General features: G+C 36.9%; 1 gene segment (V, D, J or C); it reads left to right on the top strand.

The window, feature by feature from the left end:
* The first annotated feature begins 1,958 nt into the window (after positions 1-1,958).
* LOC132016346 (T cell receptor gamma constant 1-like) overlaps positions 1,959-20,922 on the top strand; it is a 27,749-nt gene continuing 8,785 nt past the window's right edge. Inside the window, 4 exon segments of the C gene segment in view lie at positions 1,959-2,000; positions 4,227-4,290; positions 10,926-11,252; positions 20,292-20,417. Coding sequence covers positions 1,959-2,000; positions 4,227-4,290; positions 10,926-11,252; positions 20,292-20,417 — 559 coding nt within the window.

Below are 20,922 nucleotides of genomic sequence, written 5' to 3'. Positions count from 1 at the left end.
GCCCATTTTGGAGAAAATTCTGACTACCCCAGGGCAACACCAACTCCGTGAATGGACATGTGTCTCCAGCTTGATTTGTAGGTTGACTAAACTCCTGTCTCTTTGGTTCACTGTTTTCATGTCCACTGTCAATTTATGCAATTGCCTCTGACTTCGCTCCTTTGCTTTTCAAATGAAGAAAGAATTTCTCAGGATCGAGTCTCCTTTGCCAGGACAGCAGACAGAAGCATGCACATATGATGCAGGCTCTCTAGGGTCCTTGGAGAGCCCATTCGACAGTGCTACCAATAAAAAGAAGAACAGCTGGAACAAATCCAGGATAGCTCATCCAGGATTATGAACGACACAAGCCCAGTTCCTGCTTTGGTTCAGATAAGAAAGACAACAGTCTTTTCCTTGATAACCCTTAATGTCATGAAGTCTCAGGAAGCCCTGCTATTGTGCATGCTGGGATCTTGCAATGTCACAGAGTCAGAAGGGATCTGTAAGGAAACCTTCTCCATTACTAACCCTCAACTGCTTTCTACTTGAGCAGCCACAGCAGACCCTTTCTGGCTCTTAATCACAGCTTCATAAGCTGTTGGAACAGGAAGGGCCTTTTGCACGTATGCAGCTTAATGCTCACACAGCAAATGGGATGTGGGAAACCAGGAAGGGCAAATACCTTGTCAAAGCTAGTTATCCACAGAGGCAAGGTCCAGGTCTATTTCCAAAGATCACAGAATAGCTTCCAAGAGGCTTCTTCTTTCAGCATAGCAGAGGGTTTGTTTTCCAATTTGAGTTTTAATAAGGAATCTATTGTTCTGTGGGAGATAGAATTCTACAATGTTTTTCCTTTTATTCCAGGAAAATACTATCATCTTAGAAAGTGTTTTCTCATTTTTCTTTCCCTGGTGAAGATTTGTGTTGCTGAATGGTAAAAGTGGCTTACTAAAAACTGGAGACCATCGTCCACATTTCTCAAGTACATTTCTGTTGACATGTTAGCTTTTCCAGTTAGTGAAGCCTGTCTCCCTCAGAAATATAACCCTTAACTGCTGACACACTAGGCCGGTGTTTGTGGGAACAGAAGAGGTTTCCTTTGAGGCATCTCTGAGCAGTTTCACACACTGGAACACCTGGAAATCAAATCCTCTTAATTCTCTGAACACTGTTTCTGGTAATTTAGAAAAGTCATTGGTTGACCACTTTATCCTGATCTTTCTTTCTTTCTTTCTTTTTCACTTTCTTTCTCCTTCCCTCCCTCCCTCCCATTCCTTCCTTCTCTCCCTCTCTCTCTTCCTTTCTTCCTTCCATTGTTCTTTCTTTCTTTTTTTTTCTTTTTTCTTTCTCTGTCTCTCTCTCTTCCTCTCTCCCTCCCATTCTCTTTCTTTTGATTTGCTTTCTTCATCTCTATTCTTTATCAGCACTTTCCATGATTGTTCCCTCCAACAAAGCAGATATTTAAATCTATTAATCTGAGGAAATTTATAAAATATCAGATGCCATGAAGCCTATATTCAAGAACTTTTAATGTCCTCAAAAGACCACACTGCCAGTACAAGGTTTCTACCTGCTGGCCCTGACATGAACCTCAGGAGAAGGCTTACATTTCTGTAGAAGCTCTAACCAGTATGATAACCATTAACCAGTCTGGATCAAGATATCTGTGGAAGAAGCTAACTTATAATAACTTCTCCTGGTAAGTAACTTTTTTATTATTAGGTACTATGAATGAAAAACTGATAGATGCTTTTTAGAAAAATCATGTAGAATCAACTTAGCATTTAGATAGGAATTTTGCAGCTTAAAAATGTTTCCATATATAGCTACAAAACTTGTCACTGTATATGGAAATAAAACTACTTTGTGAATGGTTTATTTACTTCCTTGCTCCCAAGCGTATTGAAATCCTATTTGTAGAAAATATACACACAAAACTATTGATGCAGGCTTGAAATTACAATATTTCTGAGATCATGGCTGTGACATATTTGTTATTTGTTCAAGATGTTTTTCATGTAGGTGGCCTTTTAAGTGAGACACTCTTTGATGAAGTACCTATAGTCTTAATAGTGCTCCTACTTAATGAATAGTGTTCCTTTCTCTAATAATCTGCAAAGCCTAGATGATTGGTTTTGATCTCATCTTTAAGAGCAGTGCAAAAATTTAACTCTTTCAGTGGACAATCATAGAACATCAATAAATCAACATAATGTTATTACTTTAGTTCCTTAGTGGGTAGGCTGAGTTTAGTCAAAATCTGTGCTCTGGTGGCTTTTGTAATATTGCCTAGACATGGTCCAGTTTAATGGAATTTGTGAGCTCAGAAAACCATTTCATCTCCAGAGTCCATGAAAAGAAGCTGTCAGCATGGTTTTACATCCTTGGTTGTTCATTTATTGAAGACAGTTTCTATGCTCGACACTAGAGGTAAAAGGATGCACAAGACACAGTGCCAACACTCAAAAAGCTTGTAGCCTAGTGGATAAGTATTCTAGATTGCAACTTGATTGAGCCCCATGTATTTTGGCCTGTGATAGTCAGACACATAAAACGTCAGATTCAAGAACTCCTTTGCTTTCTTAATTTATGTAATAGATATTTATTGCTTATAAAATCTACATTTTTAGTGGAAAATTTGATTAAGTCACCCCAAACCATTCAATTAAAGATAATAATACTATTAACTAATATTTAGTGAGAGTCAGACACCATACTGCCTTGTTTCTGTGCCTTGTCTCAATCCTTAACAGCATTATACATGGTATCTTCTCATTCCAATTTCACTGATGGGAAACTGAGGCTTAGAGGGTTCAGTTATTTGCCTTCATTCACATGACTAGTTACTATGGCAAAGTTTGGGACACAATAGATACTTGTTTGTTCCTTACTGCATGGTCTAACCGTTATATGCTATGAGAAACATTAAGCCATCAATGTATTCTGAATATATAGCCTTTTGTAGTCTGACCTTTTAAATAAAGTATGCAGTTGAATGTGTAATAGTGATAGCTCAAAATTTTTTGACTCTTCATGCAGAAAACAATGCTTCTGTTTCTAATCATGGCATTAAAATTGCTTCTCTTCCTCCCAAGGCATCAAGTAGGTCATGTTGAATATGCATTTATTAAATTCTCACAGTGTGATGCTTAGGGTATTTTTTTTAAAGATTTTATTTATTTATTTGACAGAGAGAGATCACAAGTAAGCAGAGAGGCAGGCAGAGAGAGAGGAGGAAGCAGGCTCCCTGCTGAGCAGAGAGCCCAATGTGGGACTTGATCCCAGGACCCTGAGATCATGACCCGAGCTGAAGGCAGTGGCTTAACCCACTGAGCCACCCAGGCGCCCCAATGCTTAGGGTATTTTTATAAAGGGACAAGTCCTTTTGACACCATTCCTTTCAATCTTTCTGTATTGGCATCAAATCTGTTGGGATTATAGAAGCTGGCAGAAGAACAGGAACAGTTGTACTCTATGTAGGACTCAGCTGCAGAACGCAGAGCTGCCTTTGCACTCCTGCTGGGACAGAGGCAAAAAGACCAAACCAAATTAAGATCTTCTGATGAGCAGCTCAGGCTTTTAAATCAATATCCTGGAACTTGTTAGGGTAATTTGAAGTTCAAAGAACAGTTTTTCAGCAATAAATGGGTTAATATTTTTCACTCTTTAATAACTCATCTGTTCTTGTATCAGTGAAGGCTGAATTCTGGAAAGAATTTATTTTATAATCAAGCCAGATAACCACTCCTCAGTGTGTAGAGATAAAAAGTATATATATATATATATACCTACAAAATACTGAACATTCATATATTATTTTTTCAATATTAACTTAAAATTAATTTTTAAATATTTATTTTTTAGATATTATTTATATCTTTATTCTTGTTAAAATCACAGAAATAGTAACTATAAATTACACTCTAGGAAAAAAACTGATATGATACATGAAAACCTTTTAAGAAAAAAGATTTAGAAGTCCATGAACATGGTGACTAAAGGTAAAATCAGATTCTCCAATATGTGTAATTGAGATGGGAAAGGCAGACCCCAGCTGTCCAGGCAGAGAGGGGTCAGGTCATCCATTCTTGACTATGTACATATCTAAGGTGATTTTGCCTGAGATTCATCTTTGTTTAATGTTAGCAGTGTCTATTTATAGATATTTACATAAATATTGAAAGAATATGGCCTCATTTTAAAGGAGTCACACAGGAAGTTTTCTGTAAAAGCTTTTCAGACAGTGTACCTGGGGTAGCTGGTCGGTCAAAAAAGTGTTTGGTCCTGGCACATTGCTCAGGGTTACAGGTAAGATATTTTTAAATTCTTCCCTATAAAGTGGTGAGAGGAGGTAGGTGATGTGGGTCGGGGGTGGGAGGCAGGGTAGGTGCTGGTGCTGGCTCATAATTCTAAGTTTGGTCCGAGTTTGGTCATAAGTAGCAGTGGGTTACTAAGAGAGTTTGTTGACTCTGTCCCAGTCCTAGGGGTAGTTGCTGCCTGATCTAGCTTGGAGGACATTAACAAGGAGCTATCTAGCTGGAGCATCTGGAGTTCCTAAGGGGTAGAACCATTAATCCCTTAAGGATTTCTGTGTTGAGAGATTTGTACATAAATTTGTACATCTTGTTTTTTAGATTCTAACAATAACCAAAGGAAAGGAATGCACAAAAAATTGATAAACTTGCATTTTTGTCTGAAGGCAATTCATATCAGGTATTGACATATCTAACTGCACAAACATATCCAAGAATGTCATAAACTAGGTTTGGTTTTTCCAAATTTGACCTAGTAAATTTTTTCATTCTTCATTAGACTTAGAGATAAAATTTTGGATGAGGGAGAACATCTCACACAAATGTTTCTACCCTACAGAATCTAGTTGAATAAATGTTTTCAAAGAATTTTCATAAGGCTGGTGAAACTTTGGAAAAATGAAAGGAATGATATATTTTGGTGTTTTTCTTGTCATCATAGGCAAATTCATAAATTGAAAAGCAACTTTTTTTTTAAAAGATTTTATTTACTTATTTGACAGACAAATCACAAATAGGCAGAGAGAGAGAGAGAGAGGTGGAAGCAGGCTCCCTGCTGAGCAGAGAGCGCAATGTGGGGCTTGATCCCAGAACCCTGAGATCATGACCTGAGTGGAAGGCAGAGGCTTAACTCTCTGAGCCACCCAGGTGCCCGAAAAGAAACTTTGTAGGACTGTTTTTTGCTCAATTGACTGCAATGTAATTAGCAATCTAATTAAATAATGGTGACACAGAGGTAACTCAGAAAGTCCTGAAAACTTTTTTTTTTTGGGAGATTGTGGTGCAGAGAAAAATGTGGACTATGAGTCAGGATCTATCACTTGCTTTATAATCATTCTTCAGCAAATAAATTTAGCATCATTATCACTTTCTTAAAATTATAAAAATAATATATGCCCATTAGGGAAAAATTGGAAAAGAGAAAAAATAAAGTATCAAAGATGTATAATGACACGTATTCTGTTAACATGTGCTATATTTCCATCCATTCAGTTTGTCAATGTAGCTACCATCTCAAGTAGATGTTGTGGAACTAAATGAAATTAAATATGAAAATATCTATTGCATAAGTTGAGACATGATCCATCATTAAAAAAGTCAGTTCTACAAATTCCAATTATCATCCAGTGGAGTTCTTCTCAAACCAGGAGTATAGAAAAATGTGTTAATTTTGATCTAGTCTACAGGTCACTTAAGAACAATTGGTCAGTATTTGCAGAATACTTCCAATTTCTATGACTCATTTTTACATGTTTCTAAAAACAAGCAGAATGTAGTAAGCAGTACCTCATATATTGTTAGCCTCAACCTAAGCTGATCTCTCCATTTCCAGTGGAAACGTCTGGATGTAAACAAGGGAGAGGTTTTGTAATTGTATATATAAAATTATACTAATGTACATAAAAATCAAATATTCACTTTTTAACTAAAATGTTTTATTTTTTATTTATTTGAGAGACAGAGCATGCACACATGAGAGAGAGACAGAAAGCGAGAGCACATAGGAGCTAGGTGAGAGAGCAGACGGAGAAGGAGAAGCAGACTCCCAATGATCAGGGATCCCAAGCAAGGTTCTCTATCCCAGGACTCTGGGATCATGATCCTGGTCAAAGGCAGACACTTAACAGAAGGAGCCACCCAGGCCTCCCTCAAATATTCACTTCTAATAGTTTATACCTTCAATGGATTATGCCTATAAATTAAAATTGTATTATTACAAATATCACCTGAAAAATACTGCTTTTTTCTGCCTCAAATTTCTGTAAAACTTGTGTTCAGATTCTTCACATGCATCTAAAATGTATTCATTAAAACAAATTTCTAGGTCATCTTAGGGTACGAATGTAAGTTTGGGGGTACCTTTATGATGAGAACATTGGATATTTAATTGGAAGAGACCTTAATCCACTTAGAAAATAAAAGCATTTTTTCATTTATTCTGTCATTATGTATATGTACAATGCAAGCATTGTATTGTATAGAGACTTTAGTCCCAGGTAATGTTTACCAAATCCTTATGAAACTTCTTAATTTTTTTTTTTTTACTGGTACTACCTCTAAACTAGTTTTAATTGAGTTTATTTCCAGTTGATATCTTGTCCAAGTGCATTGTTTAATCAAAGTAGAGTATTACAAGACCATTATTTAAAATGAGAAGTTGCCCAAACTGAAACATAAGGCAACCTCTGTTTTATGAGGCATAATTTGGGGGATGAAAGCTTCCTCTTATGCTCTGGCATTTCAGTGTGTTTGAATTCTGAATGTTTTGTATTTATATCACAGAGTGGGATTTGCAAACATCTTCTCCCATTTTTCTTTTTTTTATTATTATGTTAGTCACCATACAGTACATGATTAGTTTTTGATGTAGTGTCTCCCATTTTTCATGTCAACTTCAAGGTAGACCTCACTAAATTACCAAGCTTCAGGCAGAAACAGAAACAAGCTCTAATATACAAACTATTTCTAATTTATTTATACTGCCTATTTATAAAATCTGTTTGAGAAGGCCTAAAATAAAATACGCAAGTACAGTTAGGCAATAAAATAAAAATAGAAGATCAAAAGCATTTAGGGAAGTAGAAGAAAAAAAGTACAAAGCGTAGGGTACAATTTTATGTTCAAAGGTAGGAGAAATATGAATTAGAGTACATACTTTTTATTAACTGAAAAAAATGAAACCCACCCAATTTTCACACATGTTGTTTTCCCCACCACAAAATGAGAAAAAAAAAAAAAAGACTTCAATGCATGAGTCCTTTAGGAGGAATGCAAAGTGAAAGACTAGGCATTTCCTTCCACATACATTTTACGAAATAAAATAAATGATCTTTGAAAAATGCATTTCATGCTCCCACTGCATCTTTACTGTGGGCATCATGACATTTAATGTCATTCACAGATGGTGACCTTCAGCAGACCTGGTCAGGCAGGTGACAGTCTAGCAATCTAACATGACATAGGTCCAATTGTTATCCCCAAATACTGCATTCCCATTAGTAAGGGAAAGTTTGGCCCCATGAGAATAAAATGTCATGTTGAAGTAACAATAATCACAAACAAATTGTTAATAATTATGGTAATGATAATTATAATTATAATGTCTCATTTTCGTAGCATGTTTAGATGTGAAAATCTTAGGAGAGATTTTTATACCAATCCTTCTGGTAAAGGTCGGCATAGACTACATTGTGCAAACACCGTAACAGCATCTGACCTTGTGTCCAAGTGGACTTGCATGAAGTGCTTATGCAGAACATGCATAATTGTCTTGAAAGAATTTGACTCAAGAACAAAGTTGATCAGATAATAACTTGTGTGAGTTGACACATTGTCTCTTCTGATGGTGAAATGGTGTTGTCAGAGATTTGTACTTTGGACTCAGACTGACCTGTGCTCCAGCTCCACCACTTGTTGCTTTTGTGAACTTGGGTGATTATTTTCTGGTCTCAGCTTCCTAATCCAAAAGATGGGATAACAGGGGGCATATGAAAATTAAATGAGAGACTGTAAATAAGGTACTTGGCACATAACACTTAACAAGTGTTGCATACATGTTGCCTCATTTCAAACCCAGAGGGAGAATTGTATCCAGTATGGAGAGTGATTTTTAACCAATCATACTGACAGAGCAGAAATTCTCCAGAGGATTTGGCTTTACTTCTAACCACTCTAGTGAAAAATTACCTTACTGTCCACTGATACACAAAAAATCTGAAGTTTTTTTTTTTTTTTTTAGAGGAGTTTGTTTAATGGACTTTTCCCTCACTTGGCATAAAAATGAAATTCAAATTTGTTTTTTTTTTAATTTTTAAGTTGTTGTGGCTACATAAATTTTAATCCTTTATCTTATGATATCATGTCAAACACAAACATGGGCTTCATATTGGTATTTAGCAGAAAAACAACTAGAATTTTAAATTTTATTTAGAAAATACTTAGGAATATATTTAGAAATACAGTTACTACTTTTTTTTTTTTTTACTATGTTTAAATATACTTAGAAATGTCATCAATTTGAAAGTCATATATACATAAGAAATAGCTTTAAGTATTTTTAATAAAATGAGAAGAATAAAATAGAGAAATTTTGAATTAGTATTAATATGCAGATTCAAAGTATCATACTTAATTGAAAATGTCATTGCATTTGGTTAATTTATATATGATTCATACAGCTTTATATTCATCAAATATATAAACTCAGGCAATTAACCTGAAAATTTTTGTGATTATGAATAATATAAATGTATTAGAAAAAAATTTTATTTTGTAAATCAGTTTCTGTTTTGTAAATCAATGAAATGATTGTGGCCATAAAAAACACTCTTAGTAAGTTTAATAAAGAATAGTGAGGGGCACCTAGGTGGCTCTTCTATAAAACAACTGATCATGATCTCATGGTAGTTGAATTGAGCCCTGAGCTCTGTGTTGGACTCCAGGCCGAGTGTGGAGCCTGCTCAGGAATCCCGCTCTCTCCCCCACCACTCTCTCTCTCTCTCTCTAAAATAAATAAAATCCTAAAATGAGGAATGTTGAAAAAAATATGTAATAGAAATTCCATAAAACATAGGCAGAATCCATAAAAAATGAAGAATATTACTTAATGCTCAGTTATCTATCACATTGAAAAAGTTATGGAAGTTCAAGATACCTTTTTTCCTAAAAAGAAGGAATCCCCAGGACTCTAGATAAAGAAAAGTGACAGGTGGCACCTGGGTGGCTCAGTGGGTTAAAGCCTCTGCCTTCGGCTCAGGTTGTGATCCCAGGGTCCTGGGATCAAGCCCCACATTGGGCTCTCTGCTCAGTGGGGAGTCTGCTTCCTCCTCTCTCTCTCTCTCTCTGCCTACCTCTCTGCCTACTTGTGATCTGTCAAATAAATAAATAAAAATTAAAAAAAAAAAAAAAGAAAAGAAAAGTGACAGGATGTAGGCAGAATGACTTACCATCCAGATTTTCCCAAGCCCATGACTGGATTATCAAGTTCTTTACTATGATGAATCAGAAGTTTTACTAACAGAAACCAAACTTTGTAAGATAAAAATTAGATTCTTTAATGTATTGAGTAGGAGCAAAAATTATGGGACTATCATGTATTTGAAAAATAAATCTTGCTTTATATAATGTGCTTTTTAAATTAAAAACCAAAATATATGGTTGAGGAAAAATACAGTGTCTTTCTATTATAATCAGTAAAATACTATTTGTACTATCAGGAAGATGTACAAAATTAAAACAAGTGCATTATGATCTAATACCTATTTACAGAATGAATTAAAAAACTCATTGTTCACTCATTTAGTATAAAAATCGGGAGCTCTAGTGCACAGGCAAAAATTCTGAGGAATTTTTTTTCCCTTTTTTCTCAAAGGAGAAATCCTAGTCATGTCTTAGGAAATGGCCATGAAATTATTATTCTAACTCCAAACGACTGGAAAGAAAAAATTAATAAAGCTTTTGTGTTTCAGTTTGAATTCAAATTGGAAAGAGTATTACTATTTGTAATTTGAATCATTAGTTAATAATAAATGTATAACCAAACAATTTCCCAGTGTTCAAGTGATGTGCCCATGAGAACCATGATGTTTCACTATAAAATTTGACATTATATTTACAAGAAACTCTGACCAGAGCTGTTAACATTATATCATTATATGTGACTTTATTCATCAGGAGAAATGAAAGGCAATTGAGGGGTACTACAACAAGTTCAGGACGATTAGCTGGCAGATTCAGATTTAAAGGGAATTGCGAAGAGTCAAAATGTGGTGTCTTCTCAGTAATGCTTCAACTTCAAATGAAATGCCAATATAAAATTAGCTTTTAGTGAACATTTCCTGAAGTAAAGATTAGGTTACTCTAAGAACATTTCTGAAAATAATAAAAAAAAAAATTTTTTTTTAAATAGAAGTTTGGGATATATGGCCATTTGGTTTCTAAATTTCAGGCATTGTTAATTAGTTGGAGGTGCAGCATTAAACATTGTCCTACTCAAAATCCTGCAGTGGTTCAGATATGAGAACAAGATGTTCTATAAAATCAGAAATCAAGGAGAAGAATTCTAATATTCAGAAATGGGCTTGGAACCCATATTTGTAACTAAAAGGGTAACTTGATAGATTTCCATTCAAAAAAATGACTGTGTATTATTTAAAAATATCCTGTGTTCTGATCTAGGCTCTTTAACTTAAATGTCTGGGACTTTGTCATGTTTCATAACCTCTAGAACCTCTTTTCCTGTGGAAACTAAGAAAATAAGCACCTCATAATCCTCTGCGGATTAAAAGCTACAAAAAGCATTAATTCTATAGCAACTTTCCTCCCCTTTACTATGTGCTGGTTGTTTCCCAACCACACAATGTTTGTGTTTCTCTAGTTATGTTCTAATTGTTATTCCATTTTCTTCAACAGATAAAACTCCTGATGAAGATATTTCTCCCAAGCCCACAGTTTTTCTTCCTTCAGTTGCTGAAGTAGAAGTCCATAAGGCTGGAACATATCTTTGTCTTCTTGAGGATTTTTTCCCTGATGTTATCAAAGTAGATTGGCAAGAAAAGGATGACAAAACAATCCTGAAATCCCAGCAGGGAGACACCATGAAGACTAAGGACACATACATGAAATTCAGCTGGCTGACCGTGACTGGAGCATCAATGGATAAAGAACACAAATGTATCGTTAACCACGAAAGTGGAAAAAAAGTTGTTCAAGAGATTCTTTTTCCTTCAGTAAACAAAGGTATGTGCACATAAAAATGAATATAACCACACAGAACACTTTGTTTCAAAGGGAAAACCCTACCTTTTCTGTCAAGTATTTTTTTTAAAGATTTTATTTATTTATTTGACAGACGGAGATAACAAGTAGACAGAGAGGCCGGCAGAGAGAGAGAAAGGGAAACAGGCTCCCTGCTTAGCAGAGAGCCTGATGTGGGGCTCAATCCCAGGACCCTGGGATCATGACCTGAGCGTAAGGCAGAGGCTTTAACCCACTGAGCCACCTAGGTGCCCCTTTTCTGTCAAGTATTAATGAAAACAAATATACATAATATTATCTCTAATGTTGTTTTCTTTAATGATGGCATAAATGTCCTGCTGTTTCCCAATAGAATTCAAATAGTATGGGCTTTGAAGGCACCCGGATACCTCAGTCAGTTGAGCACCTGACTCCTCATTTATTCAGCTCAGGTTATGATCTCATGCTCTTGACATCAAAGACCGCTGTCGGGCTCCATGCTCAGCCCAGAGTCTGCTTGAGATTCTTTCTGTCTGCCTCTTCTCCCCGTGTTCTCTCTTTCTCAAAATTAATAATGAATCTTCAAAAAAAAAAAAAAAGTAATATGGCCCGTGGAAGAGAAAAAAAAAAGAAAAAAAAGAAAGACAAACTCACTTAGCCTTTCTCACATCAGTTTCATCATCCAAAATATTATTGTCACAGTGATATAGTTTCTACTTATTGTATGGATTAAATGAAACAATACATGTGAAAGCACCTAGCAACCTTGCACATAAGAAATGTTCAGAGAGGGGCGCCTGGGTGACTCTGTTGGTTAAACAACTGCCTTTGGCTCTGGTAATGATCCTGAAGTCCCAGGATCAAGTCCCACATGAGGCTCCCTACTCAGCAGGGAGTCAGCTTCTCCCTCTGACCCTACCCCCTTTCATGTTTTTTCTCTCTCTCTCTCTTAAATATGTTTAAAAAAAATAACTTTAACCTCACTTTATTTTTTAATATAATTTTATTTTATTTTTTAAGTGTTCCAAGATTCATTATTTATGCACCACACTCACTGCTCCATGCAATACGTGCCCTCCTTAATACCCATTTAATACCCTTAATATCCTGGCTGACCCATCACCCACTCCCCTCCAAAACCCTCAGTTTCTTTCTAAGAGTCCACAGTATCTCATGATTCAATTTACCCCAATTCACATTTCCTTTCCTTCTCCAAATATTCTCCCTGTTATTCCTTATTCTCCACAATTAAGTGAAACCATATAATAATTGACTTTCTCTGCTTGGTTTATTTCACTCAGCATAATCTGTTCAAGTCTGGTCCTATGTTGATACAAAAGTTGGGTATTCATACTTTTGATGACTGGGTAATATTACAGTTCAGTATATGGACCATATCTTATTTATCCATTCATCTGTTAAGGGCCTATTGGCTCTTTCCACAGTTTGGTGATAGTGGCCATTGCTGCTATGAATATCAGGCTACATATGGCCCTTCTTTTCGTTACATCTGTATTTTCAGGGTAAATACCCAGTAGTGCAATTGCAGGATCATATGGTAGCTCTATTTTTAATTTCTTGAGGAACCTCCACACTGTTTTCCAAAGTGGCTGCACTAACTTGCATTCCCAACAACACTGAGTGTTCCCCTTTATCTATATCCTCTCAAACACTTGTTGTTTCCTGTCCTGATAATTTTGACCATTCTAACTGGCATAAGACAGTATCTCAATGTGGTTTTGATTTGAGTTTTCCTGATGGCTAATAATGGTGAGCATTTTTCCCTGTGTCTGTTAGCCATTTGTATTTCCTCTTTGGAGAACTGTCTGTTCATGTCTTCTGGACATTTTTTTACCTGATTATCTGTTTTTTGGGGTGCTGAGTTTGAGGAGTTCTTTATAGATTTTGGATATCAGCCCTTTGTCTATAGCGTCATTTGCAATATCTTCTCCCATTCCGTGGGTTTCCTCATAGTTTTGTTGACTGTTTCCTTTGCTGTGCAGTAGATTTTTACCATGATGTAGTTCAAAAGTTCATTTTCGCTTTTGTTTCCTTTGCCTTTGGAGACATGTCTTGAAAGAAGTTGCTGTGGTGGATGTTGAAGAGGTTACTGCCTATGTTTTCCAGGATTTTGAGGGATTCCTGCCTCACATTGAGGTCTTTCATCCATTTCGAGTTTATCTTTTTGCATGGTATAAAAGAATGGTCGATTTCATTCTTCTATACATAGCTGTCCTATTTCCTCACCACCATTTATTGAAGAGATGGTCATTTTGCCCTGGATATTTTTTTTTTCCTGCTTTATCGAAGATTAGTTGCCCATGAGTTGAGGATTCATATCAGCGCCCTCTATTCTGTTCCATTGATCTATGTTTCTGTTTTTGCGTCAGTATCATGCTGTCTTAGTGATCACCACTTTGTAATAAAGCTTGAAATCAGGCAACATAATGCCCTGAGCTTGGTTTTTCCTTTTCAACATTTCCTTGGCAATACAGGGTCTTTTCTCATTCCAAACAAATTTTAAGACTGTTTGTCCCAGCACTTTGAAAAATGCCTGTAGAATTTTGATCGGGATGGCATTGAAAGTACAGATTGCTCTGGGCAGTAGAGACATTTTAACAATGTTTATTCTTCAATAAATGAACACGGAAGGTTTTCCCATCTTTTTGTGTCTTCTTCAATTTCTTTCATGAGTATTCTCTAGTCCTTCCAGTACAGATCCTTCACCTCTTCGGTTAAGTTTATTCCCAGGTATCTTGTGGTGCTCGGTGCTCTAGTAAATGTAATCGATTCCCTAATTTCCCTTTCTATATTTTCATTGTTCACGTTTAAGAAAGAACTGATTTCTGTTCCTTGATTTTGTATCCTGCCACATTACTGAATTGCTGTATGAGTTCTAGTAATTTGGGTGTGGAGTCTTTTGGATTTCCCATATAAAGTATCATGTCATCTGCAAAGAGAGAGAGTTTGACTTCTTTGCCAATTTGAATACATTTGATTTCTTTTTGTCATCTGATTGCTGTTGCTAGGATTTCTCCTATGATGTTGAACAACAGTGGCAAGAGTGGGCATCCTTGTCATCTTTCTGATATTGAGAAGGCTGTCAGGTTTTCCATAGGAGAATGATATTCCCTGTGGGTTTTTCATAGACAGATTTTATGAAGTTGAGGAATGTTCCCTCTATTTCTATACTCTGAAGAGTTTTAATCACAGAAGGATGCTATATTTTGTCAAATGCTTTTTCTGCATCAATTGAGAAGACCATGTGTTTCTTCTCTCTTCTCTTATTGATTTGTTCTGTCACATTGATTGATTTGCAAATGTTGAACCAACCTTGCATCCCAGGGGTAAATCCCACCTGGGCATGATGGATAATCTCTTTAATGTACTGTTGGATCCTATTTGCTAGGATCTCATTGAGAATCTTGGAGTCCATTCGTCAGGGATATTGGTCTAAAATTCTCCTTTTTGTTGGGAGCTTTACCTGGTTTGGGGATTAGGGTAATCCTGCCTTCATAGAAAGAGTCTGGAAGTTTTCCTTCTGTTTCTATTTCTTGAAAGAATGTCAGGAGAATAGGTATTATCTCTTCCTTGAATGTTTAATAGAAGTCTCCAGGGAATCTGTCAGTTCTGGACTCATTTTTGGGGAGGTTCTTGATCACTGCTTCAATCTTGTTACTAGATATTGGCAATTTCTTCCTGTTTCAGTCTTCGAATATAGGTCTCTAGGAATGCATGCATTTCTATGTTGCTTAAATTATTGGCATACAGTTGTTGATAACAATTTCTGATGATTATTTCTATTTCCTTGGTGTTAGTCATGATCTCTCCCATTTCAGTTATAACTTTGCTCATTTGAGTCCTCTCTCTTTTCTTTTGAACTAGTCTGGCCAGTGGTTTATTGACCTTATTAATTGTTTCAAAGAACCAGCCTCTATTTTGTAAATGTATTCTACTGTATCTCCAGATTCTAATACATTGATCTCTACTCTAATCTTAATTATTTTCCTTCTCGTTTGTGGGATTGGCTTAATTGGTTTTTGATTCCCCATTCTTTAAGGTGTAACGAGTGTTTGTGTAATTGGGAATTTTTAATTTTTTTTGACTGAGGCTTGGATGAATATATATTTTCCCCTTAGGACTGCCTTTGCCATATCCTGTAGGTTTTAGACTGATGAGTCTTCATTCTCATTGGTTTACTTGAATTGTTTATGTTCTTTTTTGATTTTCTGGTTGATCCAAACATTTTTGAACAGGATGGTCTTTAGCTTCCAAGTGTTTGAATTCCTTCCAAACTTTTTCTTGTGTTTGAGCTCCAATGTCAAAGCATTGTGGTCTAAGAATAATCTTAGTCTTTTGGTATTGGTTCAGCACTGATTTGCCACCCAGTATGTGGTCTAAACTGGAGAAAGTACCATGTGTGCACAAGAAGAATAAGTATTCTATTGTTTTAGGGTGGAATGTTTTGTATATATCTATAAGGTCCATCTGATCCAATATGTCATTCAAAGATCTTATTTATTTGTTGTTTTTCTGCTTAGATGACCTCTCTGTTGCTGCTGGTGATGTGTTAAGATCCCCTACAATTGATGTATTCCTATCAACATGACTATTTTGATTAACCGCTGGCTTATGTAGTTGACTGCTCCAATGCTAGGGGCTTAAACACTTGACAATTGTTAGATCTTTATGATGGACAGACCCTTTAAGAATAATGTAGTGTCTTTTTGTATCTCTGAATATAGTCTTTAGCTTAAAATCTAATTTATTTTATATAAGAAGCACTACCCCAGCTTTCTTTTGAGGCCTGTCACTTTCAGTCTGGGTTTATTTTTAGGTTCCAAATATGTCTCTTATAGACAGCATATGGGTGGGTCCTGTTGTTTTATCCAGTTTACAACCCTGCACCATTTTATGGGTACATTTAGGCCATTCACATTGAGAGCGATTATTGAAAGATAAATCTTTATTTTCATGATGTTGCCTGTGAAGTCCTTGTTTCTATAGATTGTCTCTGTAAATTTCTGTTCTATGTTACTCTTGGGTTCTTTCTTCTTTTATAGAACTCTCCTTAATATTTTTTGTAGGTCCAGCTTTATGGTCACATATTCTTTTAAATCTTGCTGTTCTTGGAAGCTCTTTATCTCTCCATCCATTCTGAATGTAGCCTTGCTGGATAAATTATAATTGGCTGCATGTTCTTCTCATTTAGTGCCCTGAGTATGTCTTGCTAGCCCTTTCTGGCTTGCCAGGTTTCTGTGGACTAGGTCTGACATTATTCTGATGGTCCTTCCTCTGTACATAAGGAATCTCTCTAACACATCCTCTCTGATTTTATGAACCATGATTTTCACAATTAATTGTCCAGAGATCACTCTAGATGCATTAATTTTGCAGGGGTGTCCTCTCTGCCTCCAGAAAATGAACACTTGTTCTATCTCCCAGATTAGGAAAATTGTCATCCAGGATTTTTTTCAACTATATCTTTAATCCTCTCTCTCTCCACCCCCTCAGGAATCCCAGTAATGCTGACATTGGAATGTTTTATGGCATCATTTATTTCCCTAATTATGTTTTCATGGCTTTTAATCTGTTTGTTCTAGGTCTCCTCCTGATACTCCTTTTCTATCAGCTTGTCTTCCAGATCATTAATTCGATCTTCTATGTAATTTACCCTAGCTGTTAGAGTATTGAGATTAGATTGAATTTCATTGATAGCATTTTTAAGTTCTGCTGGATCAACTCTTACTTCTGTCCTACCGATTCTGTTTTGCCACTAATGGTATTCTCCAACCTAGCTATTGTCTGGATAATTGTTACCCTGTGTTCTATTTCCAACATATTGTTTATGTCCACATCCAATAGTTTTGTGGCAGAGGTCACAGTCTCTGAATTTCTCCTCTCTTTGCTGTTCCTCCTCCTAGTCATTTTGGTAAGAGATGTTTGAAGGGATACATACTGGATACATCAAACACAATCCAGCCAAGGTGCACCTTACCAAGTTTTGGAGCAATCAGCAATCCCCACCAAAAAGAAAGAAAAAAGAAAAAAAGAGAGAGAAAAGGAGAAATAAGGGGAAAAAACAGCAAAAATGAGCCCCAAATGTAAGATTTATAAGGTACATAAACAAAAAAAAACAACAAGAAAACCAAGAAAAAAACAAAACAAAACAAAACAGCCAAAATGAACTCCAAGAATAAGATTTATATAGTACATAAACAGAAACAAATATGCATAAACACTGACAGAATAAGATGGGAATGTGTTTATAATCCATGATGTGGGCGAGGAAGGTTATTTCAGTTCATCCTGAGTGTATCTTGTTATGTTTGTTAAAGGACTCAACTTTCCAGAGATCCAGGGAAATTAAAAGTATTTTATATATAGGGGTAGTATTGAATAGGGGAAAAAAAGACTACCTTGAAGCTTATATCTATATCTATCTATATCTATATCTATATCTATATCTATCTATATTTATATATTAAAAAAAGAAACACAGGTATATGTATGAAAAAAATTCAAGTTGAAAATGTTATTATGTAATGTGTTGTAATAAACATCTAGTTGTAGTGCTAAGTAAGTTTAAAAAAATAACAGAATAAGAATGAGAACAAATCAGTTTAAAAGTTGTGTTCATGAAATATACACTTTTGGAGGCAATAATGGGAGCTTAAAATATTGTTTTCCCCCTATTGTTAGGGTTTTCCAGTTTTATGGAGATCCTGTGGTTATTGTCCTCTTGTTCTTTTCAGTTTGTCTTCTGGGGGCAGGGCCTGTGCATTGTTCTTCAGTCAGTCTTGCGTGGGCAGAGTTGCCCTGCCACCTATCAAGGGGCTGGGCTCTGCGGAAACCTGCTGTTCAGGCTTTGGTTCTCTGGAGGCTTTTGTTCTTTCATGGCTTTTGGTGGCTTTTTGGAGGGTTAGTGCAAAGTAAACTGTCCACACCCAGACCTCCGCCTCAGAGAGAAGCCTCTGTCTACTCCCCTCTGGATTGTTCAGAGTACACAGACTTCCCCTCTGCAAACTCCATTGAACACTGCAAACTGCCACAGCATTGCCTGTTCCCACCCACCACCTCAGTGGTTGTCCTGAGGACCACACTTGTCTCTACACCGCCGTGCCCTAAAACAGTGAACAATATTTGTTCAGGCCAGCCTGATTCTGGTGACTGTTGTCGCTGACTGTCTGGAGTCCACGCCCATCCTGAGTGCACTCAAACTCAGTGGCAGTGCAGGTCATGGAAGGCTGTCAGCCCAGGGACTTCAGGCAAGAGCTTGTATTAGGCTCTCTCAGATTGGGCTGGAGTATACCCAACCCCAGTGGTGGTGCAAGCATTGGGAAGTTGCAGGCTCAGGGACCACTGGCAGGAGCCCCTGTCGGGCGCTCTCAGGCTTGAGTGGGCACAAGCTGTGACCATCCTCGAACCATGGGCTTAGGTACAAGCCTGTGGCCGAGCAATTCTACCAATTTTTCCTCAAGACCTTTTGTTCTTTTTTTGTACTTTTTACCAGACTCCAAGTTAATGCTGGTCAGTGAGCACAGGACACTTTCATATTGTTGTATTACTTCCCAATGTCTCCCTTCTGATGGCTCCCTCTCCTTCTGTTTATCCTCTGATATCAGTCCAAACACTCCCACTCTGCTTTACCCCTCCACTGATGATCTTCTGCCCCCACAGAAATCCAGAAGTATATAATCTTACATTTCAGGCCGATTTCATGGTGTTCAGATTGTTCTAGTAGATATTTAGCTCACTTTAGGGGACTGGTTGAAACAGGGTCTCTTACTTCTCTGCCATCTCGCCAGAGTGCCCTCCCCCTTTTTAAATGTAATGTTCAGAGGGTCCACTTTTCATGATTTTACTTGATCAGGAAAGAAGAACAATTATATATCTTTCACGAATATTCTTCTTGGCATTACAGTCCTTCTCACTTTAACCTTGCTCAACTCAAAGTATGACTCATTAACAATGAGTTACAGGGCACAAAATGGTGTTCATTTGATGGAGCCGAATCACAACTCAACTTAAAATAGTAATTTGGCTACTGAGATTTTAGTATGATCTTGAGGTTTTCAGATTTGAATTTTATATACCAGAAAAAGGTGAAGTGCCATTAGTAAAGATTGGGTGAGGCTCATATGTATAAAGTTTCTTTCATTCTACAAAATGAATACATTTCTTTCCATTAGTAAAGCTGTTCAGCAAACATTATGGCTGTCCTAGTGAATGCCAGGTTGGAAGGGATGCAAGATGAACTACTATCCCAATGAGGATCATTACCGTAATGCAAATAGACTTTTCCTAATCACTGAGGGTCCCTTATGATTCAGGTATGATTCAGGCATGGTGTCCCAATGTTGACCCATTGGTATAGACACCAGTTTAGACATTGTGGGCAGCCAACTGAAAGTGTCCTAGCCCATGGTGATCCAGTAACTCAGTAGATTCAGTAACGTCCTGGAATAAACATCACAGACCAAGGCTACAGAAGGCTCCTAAGAAGTAACCAGTTTATACTTTTCTCTGTGATTCACAAGCAATTTTTAAGCAGTGGGAAACAAACATGTAAGAAGAACTGTGAAGAGCTTTCTATATACAAGTTTAAATTTCTGAAGTAAATTTTTGTCTTCTTGGAACGTTGGGGGAAAAAAAACCCCACATGCCTAAAATGGTAACACTCAGTTTAAGGCTCCAAGTCACTAAACCAAGACTTAATACCTAACCCAAGTACAGTTTTAACCCTCCAGAAGAGTAACATTTACCCAGTCAACATGGGCATTTCCTGATCAGCCCCAGAAAGATTCCTGATGGATCCCCTCTTTCTCTTTAGGAAGATGACCTTGCCTAAAACAATGGATTCTTTGCTAAGAATTTTCTTTTTCTGCTCCCTCGCTGTTGTTAAAAAGGTTTCCTTTCCTCTAATCCTTTTGAGTTCCCCTCTACTCCTAGACGGGATGCTGAGTGATTCATTAATACATTGATTAATAATGCTATTAGATTTTTAACATTTACTTAGTTCCAATTTTTGTTCATTAACAGGTTTGATGGCTGTGACAGAATCTGAAATGGACTCCCAGGGACATTCAGTAACAAAGCGAAACATAGAGCTGGTAACTGTGAGTCCTTTGAATTCAGGATATTTCTCACCTGATCCAATGGCTGTGGGTGAGTTCTTGGCTCATGCTTGACTCTCTTTTTGTTTAAACTCCTACTGTAATTGATTTTGCTTTACAGGGCAGGCCAGCTTGGGCTGGAAGAGTGTTATGCTAGTGTTAAGTCGAGGTAGCATGTTTTTTTTTTTTTTTTTTTTCAGCTCTGTTGAGCTAGTATATTTGCCCAGAAGCCAACTGACCTGGCACACAACCAAGCCCCTAAACGTTTAGACCGAGTTCCCCCGGGTGGAACCCTCAGTAATTGTCCAGGAAAATTGGTGTTACACAAGAGTATTCTTTGGCCAGAACTCAGTTACATCTCTTACTGGCCATACACTAATGTGTGCATAATTTTTAGTCTTTTTTGTAGACCATGAGTTGTGGGGCGGAAGGAGAGGGAAAAGCAGACTTCCCATTAAACAGGGAGCCTCCAATGGGGCTTAATCCCATTACCCCAGGCTTAATCCCATTACTTCCCATTAAACAGGGAGCCTCCAATGGGGCTTAATCCCATTACC

The sequence above is a fragment of the Mustela nigripes genome, chromosome 4 (genome assembly GCF_022355385.1).
Source record: "Mustela nigripes isolate SB6536 chromosome 4, MUSNIG.SB6536, whole genome shotgun sequence".
NCBI lineage: Eukaryota > Metazoa > Chordata > Mammalia > Carnivora > Mustelidae > Mustela > Mustela nigripes.
Note: the sequence above shows the minus strand (reverse complement) of the source record. Positions and strands in the feature narration are given on the sequence as shown.